Here is a 19,901-nt window from a genome sequence, read left to right as displayed (position 1 = left end):
TAATTTTATTTGCATGATCACTCAAGTTGAAAATTGTAATATTTTAACACTTTATGTACAAAAAAGCTAGATACTTGGTAGAAGTATTGGTAATTTCCAAACAATCAAATAAACATTGGCAAGTGACTCAAGTAGGAGTTGGTGACTTAACTGGAAAAAAGTTAGCAGCTCAAATTAATACGAGTTGATAAATTCGACACGTCGATAAGTTATACCAATAAGTTGTTAAATTAGTAAAAAAAGTTGGTAATTTGCCAACCAACAAAAATAGCTGGCAACTAATTTTATGCATAGGTTGGTAAGTTACGAGTAAATTACTGATAATTTCTTTTTAACCGACGATTTTTATCCTTACCAACTCTTTTCAAAATTCGCCAGCATAAAAAAAAAGTCTTTTTTTTTTTTTTTTTTTGGAACGGAATTTAGAATCGGTCGATGAGTGGGAAAAAAATCAATACCGAGGTGCGAGAATGTGAGGAGTGAAACACTAATTGGGCCTAACTTATTGAATATCTATATCGATAAGTGGGAAAAAACAATATCGACATGGGCAATCATCCCTTCCTATTTCTGCTTGGTCCTATCAAAAGGAAGTGTATATACGGAAAAAAAAAACATTTATTAAAGAATTTTATTTGCTTGGTGACTAATAAATATTCAAGTTAATTAATAATTTAAGTGGCTACAGGCCGAGGAAAATGTGCGAATCAGTTCTTCGCCCAAGTGGTTTTAATTACCAAAGAATAAGTGTATAGTAGTCCCGCATGAGGTTTTAAGGCTGCAATTTATCTAGAGACACTGATACCTAAATTAACTCTTATGACATGATAAATAATTATTCAGGATGTGAGATTTATATATTTAACTTCGGAGTAAAAAGGATATTCCATAATACTAGTAATTGCACTACATGCTGTAGAATAAATCAACTGTGGGGATTGAATCTCCATGCATGCAATGAAGTTTCGGTGCTTGGAGAAACATAATCCTCCAATGACTGTGAATTGAGCCAAATAAGTCTGGAGAAATAAAAGAAACTAGATAAAAAAAGAAGAAGAAGAGGAAAATATGATGTGAATATCAGTAAGCTCTCTAGAGTAGTTGGTTAGCAATAACAAGTCATTCTCTCGATTGCAGGAATGAAGAGAATTGCAGTCACAAGTAGCAAGACTGAGGATGTTCCGGTATGCCGATGGGCTGTTTTACTTTCCTTTCTCCTTCAGTGTCCTTTTATCAAACATAAGCCGAGGTTTTCTTTTAGTGGGCATATTAAAGTTCATACTTCTCTTCTTGCTGTAATTTCCTTTTTGTTACTAAATCTCAACAAATTCGCACACGTTGCATTTACTCAAAAATTTACTAGTTAAAACTACGTTCTCGACTCAAAGGGAAAATTTAAGTTATTATTTTTGCTTTTTGTCTAGTCCGTTCCTCTTTGTTTTAATTATAAGAATAATTATTAATTATTCGATTCCATTATAGATGCTCCATAGTCCATGATTATACCATGCACTGTGGTGGTTTGCCTCATTGATAATTTCTTTTTCTTTTCTTTTTTCCAATGACGATATAGATATTCAAATTCAACAACCCATGTTTGTATATATATATAAGAAACCAATAATAATTACCTTAATTTTCTCGTTTAAGCAAAAATTAAAAAGAGAAGCCACTGGAGCGTAAGCCCCGTTCCGTTAGCCCAAACTTGATTTGGGCATCTGGGCGAAGTGAATAACCGTGAGAATCGGCCAATTCAAGCTTCAGGAGAGAAAGGCCCGGGGACTTTCGTAAGCCCGGCCCAACATTAGTTGGGTTATGGCCCATCTACTTCTTCCAGCGGCTTAGCCTGCGAGTGGTTTACACGGTGTTTACTTAGAAAGGATAGATAGGGATCCTGCCATCGATGTGGGACAAGTAGAGAGGGCGAGCCCCACAGAGAGATGCACAACATCCAGTGAAAACGTGTTCAAGCTCGTGAATCTCTGTCTATCTAAATCGATGTCGGAAACCACTGTGATTCGCTCCAGTGGCCACCATTCCAACATGAAAATTGAAGGTGAGGGGTTCAAATCCTCACATTCTCAGGGAAGAATGGGGTGGAGATGAGTAAGTTTCAGGAGTGGGTTTCGATTCCCATGCCCTGTAAGAGGTAGGGCAAAAGTGTGAGGGTGAGTGTAGAATAAAGATAGAAAGAGAAAAAAAAAAAAAATCGATGTCAGAAAGCTTGGTAAAGCCTTTTATTTATATGTGGAAGCCTTTTGTCTTCTTCCACGGAGGGACATTACACGATGACATTGTCTCTTCATTGTAGATTTTTGTGTTAATCTTGTATTATTAAATCTTTTCACAAACACGTAAGTGATGTGATTTGGTGGCTCCTATCCTATCCCGTCGTAGAAATAATTTCGTCTTGATAGCATTTCTCTCGAAAGTTAGCTTTACATATTTTAAGATTGTTGATTTTCAACTTTTCATCTAGGCCCTGCTTTGGAGGTGTTAAATATAGAGTACTTTTAGTTTCGTCAAATTTCGATGGCACAAATTTCACCCACTTGAAAATTTCAATTTTTACATGAAGTAAATATATCAATGTTCCTTACCAAAAAAAAAAAAAACTTACCCAATATATATATATATATATCAATGTTCGATATCGTCTTTTTTGTCAAAAGCTCACATTATCTCCATCCAGTTTTAGATACACATTGAAATTTAAATTAGTCTAAAATGGCCCTCATTAAAACCTCATTAGTAATAAGATTGATGAAAGAGGAAAAGTTATAGCTTTGATATAATGATTTTAATCAATCGTTGCTAAATTTGTTTCTTCTTTTATGCTTAATTAGAGAAGTTTACATGTCTATTGTCTTCTTCTTTTACATGATTTGGTGATCGAGATTCTAATTTAAAAGAATATTAATAAAGTACATTTATTTGCGATGTTTCTCTTAAGATCAATCTGGCATAACTTATTGTCGCATTCAATTCTCAAGTTTAAGTTTGTGTTGAGGAAAATCTTTGGTTAGAATTGTGAACTCTTAATAATTATAATTATTAGAATATTTTAATTAACAAAGATTATCAACAAGATTGAAACCCATCACAAAAACGAACGGAAAATTACATGAAGTGGTGGAATAAAATATTCTTGTTACGATCAATATAGTCAGTCTTGTGTTTTCATAACAATGTGTGGTCTTTGCATTCTCAATAAATAGCAATTTTTACCCTTTCCCCTTGTTATTTCAATTAATTAATTCTTTTAGAATTATTATCGTCATCGCTGGTGGGTGCAGTCGCTGGCGTGTGCAGAAACGATACTGGCCTCCTCATCACTGGTTTCGCTAAAAGGATCTATGCTTCGTTGGCCTGGGTGGCTGTAATCCTAGCCGTGAGAGAGGCGTTGCTATGGGTAAGGGAGAGTAGATCAATACGAACTGAACTCAGCAGCAAGACTTCAACACAACTGATCTGCACGTCCACATATCATCCGACAACCTATCTGTGGTGGAATACGTATTGGTCCGAGCTGAACCCCTTTGGCCGGCCCAATCTACAGTAGATGATTGCCAAAGAATCTTAGCCCAGCTTAGCGGAGTTTCGGTCCTATACGAATCGAGGGAAACAAACAAGGCTGCGGATTGGCTCGCTAAAGCCTACCGAGCCAACTCTCTTCCTTTTAATTAGGTTTCTTTTCCTCCTTTGCCTTTAATTTCTATCTTATGTTTGGACTTTCCGACTAATGGTGCCCCTTTTGTGGGTTAGCAATAAAATCTTTATCTTTCGGCCAAAAAAAAAAAAAAAAAAAACCTAGCTAAGAAAGTCCTTTTTCTCCTTCTTTTTATTTTTAAATAAGATTTGGGACATAATTCATTTTTAAATATGGAATTATTGGATTCACGATTCATAAAGAGACTTCAGTTGAATCGGATCAATTACCCAACTAATAAATACTTTACGATAGTCCTAAAAGACGGTAGAGAAAAGAACTTTCTACTAATTATTTATGCATAAATAGTCCAAGAATCTTTCCATGTTCTCGACCATGTGTTGGGAAATGAAAATCATTACTTAGTATTTCGATATTTGAAAGAATACCAGTTTCTTCCCATCTGCAATGAATGTACCGATTGAAACTTGTAAGAATATTAGGAAAGTGTTTAGCTATGTATTTGTTGACACCTAAATTTTGGCTACCCGTTTAGTTATTTATTGCATAGAAAATTAGGGTTTAATTTTATCAATATATATATAGATCGCATATCATATAGATTTAGGTGCATTTTATTCTAATTTGCATTTTTATCTATTGGATCGGTACGGATGGATTCAAATTAATTTAATTAAATCCACAAAGCGAGCAGGTTGGCCCAAGCCCATGTTTTTTATTGAAAATTATCTCGTGGAAAATTGAGATTTGATGCAATATTACGTTAGTTTTTCACATTTAAAAATCATATTGCAATTTTATCTTTAGTCTTTTTGTGATAAAATCATTGGGAATATTAAGGAGGATAAGGAATAATCTAAAATATTTTGTTATGGAGTAAGATTTTAAAAGATTTTAGAATTTGGATAATGAAGCCTTATCAGAAGATAATCTTTAATGATCGAGCGAGTCAGCTTGGAAGATTTTAACAGATGATTTCAATGGTCGAGTGAGTCAACATACACGATAATCTCGTCCTTTCGAAGGATGATCTTCAGCAATTGAGTTGTTATGCAAATCTTCGTAGGTAGAGCTGACTAAGTTTTCACTCTATAAATAGGGGTGGCCTTCTCTTCATCCGGGTGGGGGAGAGTTTTTGGGGAGAGCTTCTTTGGAGACAAAAAAAAATTCAGAAAAAAAGCAAAAAGCTTCTGCAGAAAAGTGAAGGAAGAGAGATAGTACGAAGGGAGTGCGGCTGCAGAGAGGAGAAGGGTAAAGGCAGAAAGAAAAAGGGTGATTTGACCCTACTGTTCATCGTCTTCCCAACCTGCTGCCCACGTTGCTGCTCCAACGTACCCCGACGCCGGAGCTCCGACGAAGCCCGCCGCTCCTGACCTTGCCGATCGCCACCTGTCACTGCACCACCGCCGCTCTTGACCTCGCACCGCGCCCCCCGACGACCGCGCTCTCGCCCTCGCCGACGCCGCGCCGCTGCAACACCCCCGCTCCGCCCGCGACGCCGCCCGTCGATCTCCGAGCTCCGCCGCGCCTCCGCACTGCCACTGGTTCGCTCGCCTCTGCCACGCCGCGCCTCGCCCGCGCCTACGACGTCCGCAGCTCCGCTGCCGCGCCTCAGCTCGTGCCCTGTCGCCGTTGCTGCTTTGCTTGCTGACCCACGACGTCGGAACTGAACGCCGAGCCGCTACAAACCCGTGGGACAACACCGCTGCGATCCGCAACCCCGCTGTTCGCCGGCCACCGACGCGCCTCCCTGTTGCTGCTGCCACCCAGTCCGCGCCAATACTCCGACGCCGGCTGTCTCCTTCACCCGTGCCGCCCCTGTCTCGCCTGACCCGTGACCAGCTGTGCCTGCTGCCGCCCTTGCCGGAGTTCCCCTTCGCCGGACCGATTGACCCGCTACCCGGAGATCAGCCGCACTAGCAAGCCGTGGGTGAAGAAAGCAAGAAAAGAAAGAAAAAGAAAAGGAAAGGGAAATTAGGTAGTTTTATTTTCTTTTTCTATTTACTTTATTTTATTTATTTCTTTTAAGTTTTTTTTTTTTTTCGACTATTTCTTTTAAGTTCAGAAGTGATCTTTATTTCATGGATTTTGTAGGCATTATCCACAGGATATTCCCTAGAATTATTGTAATTACTAATTTGATCCGTAAGATCTCGGATTATTTTTTTATTATAATAATTTCTGGGATTTGTCGATAAGTATTTTACGTGTTGAATCAATATAACTATTAATTTGATCCGTAAGAATTCGGATCGATTTTTAGTTATTTTGAACTCTTTGTTGTGATAATTAGGGTTAGGATAATCGTTAATTTGACCCGTGAGACAACAGTTATTTTTTCGATTATTTTGATCCTTTATTTGATTGCATATCTTGATTATTTAGATTTTCTTGTTTAGTTGATAATGGCTTATTTTGGAGAATCACTAAAAAAATCTAAAAATATTTGAATTAAGATTCAGTTTGTTTTAGAATATTTCTTGTTATCTTGCATATCTAGGATAGGGATTTTATTCCGAATTTAGAAAATATAAAAACGGAAAAAAATGCATTCATTTAGGATTTTAGTTGCATGTTTAATTACGTGGCAATTTTAAATTTTGAATTTTAAATAAAAAAAATAAAAGATAAAAAATATCGTGCATATGTCATGTAGAATTAGGGCTTGCTCCGCACGTCATTGCATATTAGATCAATTACATGTTAGATTAAGATAATATTTTAGTTTAAATTAGGATTTAATGTGACTTAATCCTTAGTTTAAATTAGATAGAATCTGAATCTAGCTAGATCATTTTCGCATTTTTAAATAGAAATATCAAAATGCACGTCATTTAGTTTTTATTAGGTTCATTAGAACTTTCTCGTCATTAGACTAAATCATTTAATAAATGTCTCATGACATATAACTCGCGTGCTAAATTATATACGGCATGTCATCTTAGTTTAAATAATTTTGTATGTCATTGCATCGTATTACATGTCATTAGAATTAGGTCATTTAGATTGCATTTAATTATTGCATTTCTTCATGTCATATAGTTTAGGTCATCTTCGCCATGTCGTATTAGATTATTAACATGCATTGCATAAGTCATGATTTTCATTAAATAAAGTGAAAACAAAAATTGAAATTGCGTGTTAATTAGAAATCATATCTAAGGTCATTGATGTGAATTCCGATTTAACAATGCAGATGCTTTCGTTGCTCATAGGTATGTTTTGCAATATTTAATTGCTTTCTTGAGTGTTAAATTGGTGGTATGTGCACATGTATGATCACCTCACATGTCGTAAGTTAAATTAAAATCAATTCAATTGCCAAACATTTTTGAAAATGAAATAAAAATGTACCGAAAGGGCACTAGGATAGTCGGTGTAACCAAGTCCCCGAACTCATAAATCTCTCGGGTTCGTAGGAATAAAGTAAATCTCTCGTTACTTTACTTGGGTTTCTAATCGACCCACCAAAAAATAGATTAGTGGCGACTCCTGATTGAAAATCATTTGCATGTTAAGAATTCAAACTTAAGTCGCGAATTGGTATGGGCTTGGGAGAGCCTGAGCTAAGCTTAAAGACTTAGTAATCCATTAACCTAGTTTTAGGTGGCTCACCCCAAAAAATTTAGGTTGCGACAGTATTTTATCAAATGTTTGAAAAACCTTTGCAAGACTGGACATAGAGATGCTTCAAACTGAAAAACAAAAGATATAACAGTTTGCGTACATTGAAGATCTTATTTTCCACAATAAATTTAAGAAAATCCATGTTGGTTGGTCATCCATGTGTATTTTATTACTAGAAGATCTCTAGTCAATATAGCGAGTGGACGACATGCCATGTGTAAGTTAGGGTTTTGGAAAAATATAAATAATTTTATTAGTATGATCACTTAAATTGAAAATGGAAATTGTAATTTATTTAACACTGTATGTACAAAAATGCTAGTAACTTGGTAGAGTGCTAGTAACTTGGTCAAACTGTTGGTAATTTCCAAACGATCAAATGAACATTAGCAAGTAACTCAAGTAGGAGTTGATAACTTAATCGGACAAAAATTAGCCACTCAAATTAACAAGAGCTGATAAATTAATAAGAGTTTTCCCAAAAAAACACAATAAGAGTTGATAAATTCGAGGCATCGATAAATTATACCAATAAGTTGTTAAATTAATGCAAAAGTTGGTAATTTGCCAACAAAAAAGTATAGGTGGCAATTGATTTCATGTATATGTTGGTAAGTTACGAATTAATTACTGATAATTTTATTAACCGGCAATTTTTTACCCTTCCCAACTCTTTTCGAAGTTCGCCAGCACAAAAAAGTCCATCTTTTTCTTTTTCTTTTTGGCACGAAGTGTAGAATTGGTCGATAAGCGGGAAAAAACAATATCAAGTGTGAGAATGTAAGGAGTGAAAAACTTATTGGGCTTAACTTGGCCGACTCCCCTAAAACGGTTCGGCTAACTTTTTCGAGGCCCAAGTCTAAGCTGATGAGGCCTATTAATGTATAATAAGCACAAATAAATCTAAAGGAGGAAAGTATGCCGCCATCATCATCATTTCTGTCTTAGCTTATGAATCAACTTTTAAAATGTGTCAATTGAAGCTGTGATAGTTTATAATTCAATAAGGTTACCTTCAACAGGACAATTGCTTGATTTATCACTTTACAAGCATTAAATTATTTTTCCATTAGTGCTTTCAAAGAGACAAAACATTAAATAGTTTGACATATCCTAAATTTTCCATATAGATCTTTTGAAGTCCGGACCTCTTGAAACTTGTCAAGATCCATTACTTTCGAAAATGAAACCTCTCGATATGTTTACTGATGTATCACTCGAAGGACATGGCCACGTGATGCTCTTAGATCTCAATATATAATTTGATTACAGATTTAATAGCTATCTGATGGTTGTCATATGCAAAAAAATTAAATGACTAGATTCTCTTTTTTTTTGGGTAAGAAAATGATTAGAGTTGACACTTCAAGAAAAAGCAATCATAAGGACAACCGCAACGGCATAATCATAAAAAGAAATGATGTGATGAACTTACCTTGCTTGCTTCTTATTCATGAAGCTTGGTCCTTGCTTGAGAAAAGCTATATGCTCTCACCAAAGAGCGGCCAACCCGATGTCTTTGGAGGCAATCCTGTCCTGCGATACCTAATCCTCATTCCACTTGAACAGTGCAAAATGCATTAGAATACTGGCCACAAAAAACCCCAGGGTGACCTAAAAGGGAATCATTTTGTGCTCCTAGCGGCGTCGAATGTCTGAATCTATCTGGAAGAGAAGATGGGTGGAGAGATCCATAGTCGGAAAAAGCAATTATGCTGTTCCTAGAAAATTATAATAGCTCTCGATGGGCCACTACAGCTCCTTTTGCTTTTGGTAAGGGTTTCAAACTTAGACTGTCCATGTCTATTCGAATTGGCCCAAGAAAAAGGGATACAAAATTTATTAAATGGGGAGAAACGAGTATGAATTTTAGAGAGGCAACCTTTATTTTGGAAGGGTGGATCTGGAAGATTTAATGATTAACTTACTAATGAGGAAGAGAATCAGGCCACAAAACAAAACATTTGATGGATCGACATTTACGCATACCCTCGGATTTTGGGCATCCATGTTATGCGGATGGACTTTGGTAGAGAATCTTAAGGTTATGAACAAATATCCTTTTAGGTACAAGAAATTAATTAAGAAGTTTTCGTGGAATTGCACCATTAATATCGATGCTCTTAGTTAGGTAACCGTAGCTAATTGAGTTATTGTGACAACTCCTTTACAATTCGACTTTGATCCTTCGCATAATTAGATGGATTATATTGGAATTCAAACTGTATGCAAAACTACAAATAGAAAAGAGAGCCTGCTTTCCTCTCGAATTACTCAGATGTGGTCTGGCTGCCTAGACGCCTGTAGAGGCTGATGGAATAATCCACATTACGAACCGATTATTTCCATGCATTAGGCTTATGCAAGCGGCTAGATCTGGAGTAGTTTGTATGATTGGTGGGATTTAAACAGGTGAACTTCAGTTCTTGAAGTAGAAATCTCCTGATACTCCAACTATATCCCAGTTCTAGAAATTACAAAGAGAATAATAAATACTATAGAGCTATGCTAGGTTAACTTACATTGTTTATAAAATTGGTATACTAAATGGTATAAGGTAGGCCGGACCATATTAAACAGTGAAAAAGCATAAAATGCATCACTTGATATACCAACTTTATAGATAAGTTGTTCATGGCCTATTTAGTAATCGGCCAAAAAGTAACTATTTTTTTCTTTTGTCCTCGAAATAAAATAAAAAAACAGAAATTCGTTTGGAACAAAATTAGTAAGTCAAAAAAAGAAATTACTTATTTATTCCGGAGAATGACTCAATAATCAAGCCCAAATTTTTTTTTCTTTTCTTTTCTTTTCTTTTTCTCTTCCTCTCGCCGGTTGCCAACCATGGCAATGGCCAAAGACCTCGCTAGAGCCTTGCTAGCTTTTCTCTGGCTGGTCGCTAGCCATAGCTGAGGTTGGCGACCAGCTAGAGGAAGAAGAAAAAAAGAAGAAAAAAAGAGATGTAATGAAATTATTAAAAAATTAAAAGAAATTTTAAGTCACAAAAAATTGGAGAGTTATACCGAATGTATTTCTATTCTAGAAATATAAATTTTATATAGTTATCAAACGTATTCGAATGCTTAGAAACTTGTATATGGTACAGAGTTAGAAAAAACTATTTTCAAAGAAAAATTGTTCTTGAAAATAGAATGACTATCAAATGCATCCTTAGTATAACTTTCCCAAAACAAATTAAAATTGTGAAAAGGATGCTGCCCATTTTTAAAGGTGTTTGACAAACATCTTAAAAACTGTAGGCTTATAGCATCTCAAAAGTTACGACGACTTATAGCAATTTTTAGGAAACTATTTCATCTAATTTTGAGGTGCTGCAATTTACAAATCATAAATTACCAAACATATAAGTCATGGATACTGATTAGTCACAACCGTATGAAATATGCTGTGTCCTTGGAATCTTCAAATTTTTATTCTACTGTAGCGAGAAGAATGCTTCCTACGTTAAGAAGAGAAACCCCTTCTGCATTCCATTTTTTACGTTAACTACAATTAATAATCCTTTAATAGTCTCTACACCAGGAAAGATATGAATTAAAGTAAAAAAAAAAAAAAGCAACTATATATTTAAAATTTTTAATCAAATAAAATCTACTTCTAGTATCCTAGTTATCGTTATACATCATTTCACAACTAATTTCTTATATTATTGGTCAAAATTCCTATATATCAACATCGATTATACTTTTGGCGATTTAAATTATAACTTACTCATTCTCTATATTTACACTTCTCTAATAAATCATGAGTTCCTACTTAGAAGGAGAGAAACCCTTCAATACACTTTCAACTTTAGTAACAGAAATATGAATTATCATACACGTAAAGCAACAATAATACTTGAAGTTCAAACAAATATATTATAATTATAATTTAAAATTTACCCTTTTAAACCATGAATAAATAATTCATATTACAATTATCACTAAAAATCTAAATATATATTTTTGTCTTGGGGAATTACTGAAAAAGTCCTAGACCTATTGCATTTACCCCAATTTAGTCTTAAATTTTTTGGCAATTTGTCAATTCGGTCATAAATATTTCCATTATGCTAATTTAGTTCGTTTGATGATTTGTCAATTTAGTCATTTCGATTAATTTGGATTGGAAATCACTAATATAGTAGCATCAATCGTCCTATATGGCACAATCGACATTGATACGAATAGTTTTATAAAATTTTAAAATATTTCATAAAGTTTTTTTATTGTTTTTTTTTTTCTTTTTTTCCCCTTTTTTTCTTCCTAATTATAGGCTGGTGAGGTCGCTAGCCAACCCTCACTTGTTGCTTGGTGAAGGCTAATGACCCTCGCTTAGTTTAGGCAATGATCATGATGCCTTCACCAATCAATAGGTGAGGGTTGTGGCCCTTACTTATGGTTGGTGAGATCACTACCATTGCTGGCCTAGGGTTAGGAAAGAAAGAAAAGAATAAAAAGGGAAAAAAAATAAAGAATTCAGAAAATTTTAAAAAAAATTATTCAAGTTCAAGATTGACTTTGTCATATAAGACATTCGACATTGACTAGACGGCATGTCAACGATTTCCAATCAAAATTTGTTGGAAATATTAAATTAGCAATTCGTCAAAATCTTTCATACTAATTGATAAATCGTTAAAAGATTTAGGATTATATTGACATAATTAAAATGTTTAAGATTGAATTGACAAATCATTAAAAAAAATTAGGACAAATTGACTAAATTGAAAGATTTATGATTGAATTGGCATAGGTGAAATATATTTTAAATTGTTTCAGTACTTTCTCCTTTTTATTTTAGAGTATACATCTTCTGTTATATCATTAGGCTGATAGAATGGGCTTCACTAGTAAAATTTATTTATCGATTTTCTTTTATTCACTCTAGTTATGTCTATTGTTATATTCCCATGCTATGGATCCGAATAACATAGCGCCACATCTTCAATTGTAGCCGAACCTTGAATCTTGTTTATCTAGAATTTCAAATGCACTGTACTTTATTATTTTTGTTATTAACTCTTATCATCCTCTAAATAATACAATCTAAGCAAAATTGCTATTCGCCCACATATAGCGCGTGCATATATGCAAGTCGTGATTGAAAATGATGGAATGGTAGTCTTCACTGGCAAACTATTGTCGAGTCATGTTCGCGTTGTAAATCAAACCGAATCGGATGTCTCTTAGCTATTGACTGCCTCAATTTCCTATTAAACATGGAGACATGCTACCAATCATTTGGTCAGTGAGACATGCCAAGAATCGAGTCACGCCAAGAATCGAGTCACGTTATCATAAAATCGGCCAGGTTTTGATTCCAAGAATAATTTGACACTACTCACGCCGGGACCATTCCTCTTCACGAGAACGAGGCAAACGAGTTGATAGCGCTTGTCCATCGCACACATGCATCGAGAGATGGAGAGGAATATTAAAGAATTACAAACTGGTGCGTCTCCAAAGTCAAAAGATTAGACCTTTTCCACATGGGTTCGTGATTTGCGAATGTCATCAATTTACACTCATTACTTTAGTTTGGAATCAGATCTCGAATCATTCCACATATCTTTAATAAAGCGACTCTAATGTTTGCACCAAAAAAATGAAAAAGATGGCTCGTAATTTTTCTTGTATCGTTAGATTCTAACTAAATATTAGATGAGACATGGTTATTGAATTGTCTTTTTACAATTTGTCACGTCACTTTGCTTTTGTATATAGAATCAGCCACCGGGAGAGATCTTTAACTCTCTGATCAAGATGAAAACAACAGAAGAATTTGGGTAAAATGACAAGCAAAACAAAACAAACGATTCTGATCTGTACATCAAAGAGAAAGAACTAGAGGACTTCCAAAGATGCTGATCATCAGCAGGAAAAAACAAAAAAGAAGCAAAAATCTAGGACACGATACTGACAAAGAGTATCAAAAATCAAGATTGATTAACCGCAATTGAAAGGCACTAATTACATCTCAAAATGCAGCACCAGAAACTGTTGTTGCTGTTGTTGATCCTCTCTTGATGCTTTCAATACAAGTGGTCTCGTATACCGGCAACCCACTCGAGCAGTAAACGCCGAGGTCATAATTCTGCAACTCAAACAGATCGGAGCTTGAGTCGCTCTCTGCGCCATCGTCCTCTTCTTCTTCTTTGAATCTCTTCACGGCTGTGCTCTCTGATGCATGTTTCTCAAAACCATTATGGCCAAAACTCTTCTTCTTCTTCTCCGAGCTTGGTTCTATCAGCTTAAACTTCTCGTCTAAGCCAACTCAGGTCGTTGCTTCTCTTGTTTCCTGAGACAACGTCGTTTCCCAAGTTTGGCACTTTCAAGTGCTCGTTGTTGCGGTTGTTCTTTGGAAACGCCACTTGCTTGTGATCAGAGTAGCTTCTAAATTCCTTGTAAGACTTAGTGGGAGTGTTTAGTACGTATGCTGGAGGAGTTTTGGACCCAGAGCTCAAAGTGGAATACACCGACTTCGAATCTGCCACGGCGCTCGAACTCCTGAAATGGCTGATGCTGCTCCGCCTTCGCCGCCTCCACCCTGGGCTCTCGTCTTCATCCTTCATCGACTGTGCTCGAGGAAGACTTCGACGATGATTTCTTCTTCTTCGAAGAGGACTGGCTGAAGAGGGAGTTCAAGAAGCTTGCGAGTCGCCCCCCGGGCGAGCTCGGTTGCCGTGGTTTGGTGATCTTGTTCTTCTCTTTCGTTTGCTTGTTCTCGCTTGGGATGAGATGAAAGTGTTGATGAGCGACGACTTGGTGATGTTGATGATGATGGTGGTGATGTTTCATTGGCACGTCTAAGCTCATTCTTCCTCCTCTAGAATTGGCTTGCCTTTCTTGATCTCTCGCCATTGCCGCCTTCTGCTCCGAGGTAGTGGCATCGTAGGCAGAAACGACGTCGTTGTAACCGGAGAAGTACCGGGCAGCCTCAAACACATCGAGCTCACCAGAGTCATTCCTCCGGTGGAGCGACTTCCGGCTGATCGTCCTGTCGGCATCTGGATATGGAGTGATGGACGTGGCCATTGCCAGGAGTCTGGTATTCCCCCCTCTCTCTCTCCCTCTCTCCCTCTCTCTCTCTCTCTCTCTCTCTCTCTCTCCTCTGTTCCCTTTTTTCAGAGGTTGTTGTGTTTCTAAGGCGTGGGAGGTACTTATGATGAGAAGGGCACTGTGGGGAGAATGGAGATCTAGGAATTAGAAAAGTGAGAATTTGTGAGGTTGTGTGGAGAGAAATAAATCAGTGATGCGATCGGGAATGATTGAGAGGTGGGAGTAAGGTGGCCTTTAAGAATTGTTAGTTCTTCACTGTTCATAATACAGTGTATGATGAGTAATAATTGAATTCGATTTGTTAATGGGTCAAGTCAATCACCTAATAATATACATTTACCAGCAAATTTGTAAGCGAACATTTATGTCAGTCCATTGCATTATAAATCTAGTCTAACTAATATTACATCATCACGTCAAAATTGGGTAACCCGCTTGTTTTTTCACTCATATTTTATATAACTCATGACACTGTTGAGGTATTTCACGTATTGAGTATTCTATTTTTGGCCCAAAAACCGCTTATACAGATTTAGGGTACCTTTAGAGATTTTGGAAAGAGAGAACCACCCTTGATAAAAAAAAAAAAAAAAAAAAAAATCTTTCTTTTTTGCTTTTTCGTTTATGAAGGAAGAGCTGTGGGGGCAGAAGGGAACAAGCTTTCATGATTTTATGCTTCTGAGATATGAATTAGAGAGAAGTGATGTTGGGGATGATGGGGGGCAATGATCTGTGAAGAACCTTGGATTCTATGGTAGGACTTTGGTTCTTAGTGGAATTGATGCATCTATGGGCAATCTGTACTGTATGGGGCTTAGCCTTTGGTGGTCTGGATGATCATGATAGTGATGAGGAATTTTTCATGATGCCCCACTTGTTCTCTTTTCAGGAAAGACATTTTGTACAACTATCTGTATCCCCTACATGTTAAAAGGTAATGAGAAAGTATATATCAGTGGTGTGGAAGGGGAAAGAAAAATTTGACAGTTTGGTCTTTGCTTTTGAAGTTGGAAAGAAGTCCGCATTGTTCAATTTGGGAATTCTTTTCTTTTTGGTCGAACTTCAATTTGGGATTTTGTGTGGTACAATATTACACTGTGAAAAGTTTCTTGCCAACATAATTGCATATAAATACAACGAAATGTCTTACAACAAGAAAAACTGAAGGTCAGTTGCACCGTTTTCATTGTTGTACAATGGACAATCCCCATTTAATTTTTTTTTCCTTATGCTTGGATTGGAAGGAACAATGGGAAGATAAAAGCTTCCAAAGCCCATGCATAGCCATTGTAAGAGAAATACAGATTGTATTGCTTTAGGTCTGACGAGGTAAACTCAAATTTTCCTGCAATCGAATGGGAGGCTCAAACTAGACTAAATCTTTTAGAATATCCTAATATTATCAAAGTACCTTCATATTTGTGAAGAAAGGCACCTATCAAGTCCTACCCTCAAATTCTCTCTGAGTACAATCACACAAATGGTCCTTGAATTTTCGTCAAATATGCAATATCGTCATTGGACTTTTAATTTGTCCAATATAGCCTCTAAATTATTAGTAAACATTGACTATTTCCACTAATCTGTTGATGTGACCATTAATCTATTGAGTTTGAATAGTAAACAACAATAAAAAGTTATATTTTTAAGCAAACATAAACACTACATTAAACATTTACTAATAGTTCAGGAATTATATCGAACTAATTAAAAGTATAAGAATGAGTTTAAATATTAAGTCAAATAACTATTTCTGTCATTTTTTCTTTCTCTTTGCTCTATCTAACCCTTTTAGCCTAACACCCCTCTATGGTGGTTCTGTCACCAATACCTACCATTGATACGACCTCAGCCACCCTGGCAAAGAAGGGAGACGGAGAGAGAGCCTGTTGTGATGGACCGATGGCTAGAAGCGGATCGGTGCGGATTGTACTTGCCATCTTGGGGAAGAAGAGAGGAGGGAAAAAAGAGGGAAAAAAGACACATAAAAGAACAAGACAGATCTCAGTTTTTGAATGTGTTGATGTGATCTTGAAGGGACCGGTTTACTTAAATTTGCCCTAGGCACTGTAGATTAGTTAACACATGCAAGTCTATTCTAATGGGACTTTTATTTCGCATGCATTAGGAAATTAAGATATATTCCGAGTGCGCAATAGAAATCCAATACTTTCATCTAGGGAGATTGTCAAAATAAAATTCAAGTCCGAGCCCATTAGTACATGTGGTTAGATCTATCATCACTTAAAAGTTTATATTAATAAGTTATGTGATAATTAAGATGTATTAATTACTCTATAGCACATCAATTCTTCAATATAAGACTTTCTAACAATCTCAATAAGACATGGATGAAGAGTGTGTTTGTTTTTTTGGAAAACTTCACAATAATTTTCATGAAAAATGGTTATTTTTTTGTAGGTGGTCTGGTGAAAAAGTACATCTGAAAATGTTTTCAGATGTTAGGATTTCACTTGGAATCTAGGTATTGTGTTTTGTGAGTTGGTGTGTTTGTTCATCAGTAAAGAACTAATGAAGAGCTCCCCTTGAAGAAGGTGAAAGAGGGACTGAGTCTCAAGGAAGAAAAGTGGAGAAGAGCGTTTGTTAAGATGCTTTTATACTTCGGAAAATGATTTTCCTATTCAGAACTTGGAATCCATTTTCCTAATATGAATATTTTCATTGGCCATAAATATTTTTCCCTTGACTAATTATTTTCAGCAAATCAAACATGTGAAAATCTGGAAATCTAATTCGCCAAAAACTCTGTCACCGAAACCAGCACAACCGAAGCTTGGATTTTTGCTCCATATTCAAATTTCATTAGTAAATTGAGGTATTCATTCTGATACTTTTTGCAAATTAAATTGGGTTTTAATACGATGGATCATATGACGTGAGTACCCCGAATAAACATCCAAAGAAGTCCTACAGTAACCCATCCTATTCGGGAACATATTTTAGTGCATCTGATTCCTGGAACATTAAAGGTTTTTTTGGCACTAATATCGACTTCTTTTTGCAAAAGCAAAGCAAACCAAGCATGGCCCAGTAATATTTGCATGCCTTCCACTCACCACGCCGGTGATGGAGCCTTTAGAAAAAGGGGTATGCTCCTAATTTGCATCTTCCTTGATCTCTGTGTCTAAAAAGGCTACCACATCCATATATCTAGATTCACAATTATAGAAATGGAATTGATGGATACCTAGCTATGTGTGCGTGCGGCTTTGAGGGACCTCGACACTATATACATGTTGTGATACAAAATAAAGGGAACCTCTTACTTTTATGATATCTCAAACTTTTTCCCCAAATTGTATCCCGATGTCAGCATTTGTGTAAATCGATGATTCTATTTTGATCTCCCACTTGTTTGAAATACTAAAATTTGAATTTTTTTTCCGGCCTAAAACAATGTTTCAGAATAGTTCAAATCTTGAAATACCTTTATCTTTTCAAGTGTAATTATACAATTTCATTGTATTGTATGTATTTTTCTACACAATTTGTCTTCACCGTTATATTTTAAGTATTTCATAAGAAAGTAGTTTTACTTAGTCTTTCAAGGGTCAATTTTTTTTGTATACTCGCAATACATGTGCACGTTTGTTAGTAAAATTGATTTAGAAGGATGGTTGCCACATGTCAAGTTTGTTTAGGAAGTAGGATTTCATTTTTGCAAGAAGCAATAAATGGGCGCGAGAATATATTAATGGCTTGAATTTGAACTACAAATATTGATGAGCTTGATTTCGAGTTATTTTCGGTCATCTCTCGAGTGAGAATGTAGTAGTGGTTCTCCTACTCGCTCTCAACAAGTGGCGTTGGAGATCATGGCTGATCACATGAGCCGGCCCCCTCGATATGTATGGACATTTTATGAATATCTCATGGGAGAAATATGGGATGAATCTTGAATGAGGTGGCGAACAGTGATTTAAGAGGAGTTGGAATCCGGTTCTTGCCGAGTCTGGTTAAACCAAGATGGAGATTTTAGTTGAAACACGGTCAAAAGGATATCTAGAATAAAAGGTTTAAAATCAAAGACACACATGAGGATGGATTTGTTAAGATGCAATTGTGGGAATGTTGGCGAAACAAAATCACACATCGCATAAGTTATATGAAACAAGGCAATTCTGGGGGTGTGAGTTTGGACTACAACTGTGTAACTTGCTAGGATATCTTAGCATTGGCAACACATAAAGATTTTTTTTTTTTTTTTTAAAGTAAGAAGTACCATTGATGATCAACGACTTTAAAAAGATAAATGAAAATTTTCTGATAGAAAAACTTTTGCTATGTCTTGTTTGGAATTTGATTTGAAATGACGAGGATGAGAAACAAAAGAAAAAGAAAAAGTGAAAGGAACTTTTGACTATAAAAGAACGAGATAAAAAGAGGATACTTGGACTCCATTATTTTGCAAAGAATGAACAATTTGAAAAATATTTTCATAAAAATAATATTTTTATTGTTTACAGAAATGAATAAACATAAAGATATTGAATGTAAATATTTAGACATAAATTGTTATTAATAATGAAAATATTTATCATTGACTAATTATTTCAAATAATACAAACAATCATTTTTAGGAATTTTTGCAAATGATTTGTTTTTCATAAATTAATGGGAAGTGTTAATAACTCAACGGAGGAACATTTTTTTAAAAAAAAAACTAATTCAGTAATAGGACTGCATAGACTTGATTAATTGAAGATAAAAAAAAAAAAATTCGCAAGTCTCATAAAAAAAAAAAATGAAGAGTACGAGCTTTTGGCATGTATGGATAGCCTTGCTCCTATAGACCGGGTGTTCCATAAAAGCTCGCGCGTAATTGGTGGGAAATTCACCAGCCGATATCCTGTTGTTGCGCTATAAATTAATCGTGTAAATAAATGCAAGTGCTTAGTACTAGTCGAGAAGAATCTGTAAGGATTTGCGCAATAGTAAAATCCAAAGAGATTAGCTAGCAATCACTTCATCTAGGTCCCTAAAGAAAAGCTCCATCTCCTTTTGTGTCGGCCTGCGCTCGTGCCATCGCTAGTGCAAGCAATGGAATTCCACGCAAGAAGGCGACACCGAACCCAACTAAACGAACGTACCCTAGCAAACAAAAAATTGGCCAACGCCAGACCGGAAACCGAGATGATCTGATCTCGACGGTTGCATTAACCATACGATGAGGGTTTTGTCAGTATCCAACAGCGATCATTTTTTGGCCCTGGATTCTGGGGAATAGCCTTCGCTCCGAGAGGGTTGAATGGCGATGGCCCCTTGCTCTTTCATCAGTCACCACCGCGAACACCAACCAAAGGGCTGTGATCATTCACTGTCAACCTTCTTGATCGAATCTTTTGTTGATATGTTTCAGGAACTCGCGCGTAGAAACCCCATGTGAGAGTTTGGGAGCTGCAAAAGGCGAACTTTCTGTTGGAGTTTAGAAGCATTTTGTCAGCTTGCAGATCATGTGACCAGACAGCCCTATAGGAAAATTGACGTTTCGGTGTGAACGTGGGGACGGGAGAGAAGAC

The 19,901-nt window shown here is 36.1% G+C and overlaps 1 protein-coding gene across 1 annotated transcript; it reads right to left on the bottom strand.

The window, feature by feature from the left end:
- Positions 1-13,047: 13,047 nt before the first annotated feature.
- Positions 13,048-14,582, bottom strand: LOC104433367 (protein BIG GRAIN 1-like E). Its single transcript, XM_010046080.3, is given in 3 exon segments — positions 13,048-13,575; positions 13,577-13,872; positions 13,874-14,582. Coding segments are annotated over 3 exon segments (1,056 nt in total). The 5' UTR covers positions 14,338-14,582; the 3' UTR covers positions 13,048-13,279.
- Positions 14,583-19,901: the final 5,319 nt, after the last annotated feature.

Source organism: Eucalyptus grandis, chromosome 2, assembly GCF_016545825.1.
Source record: "Eucalyptus grandis isolate ANBG69807.140 chromosome 2, ASM1654582v1, whole genome shotgun sequence".
NCBI lineage: Eukaryota > Viridiplantae > Streptophyta > Magnoliopsida > Myrtales > Myrtaceae > Eucalyptus > Eucalyptus grandis.
This window is presented reverse-complemented; position numbering and strand designations above follow the sequence as displayed.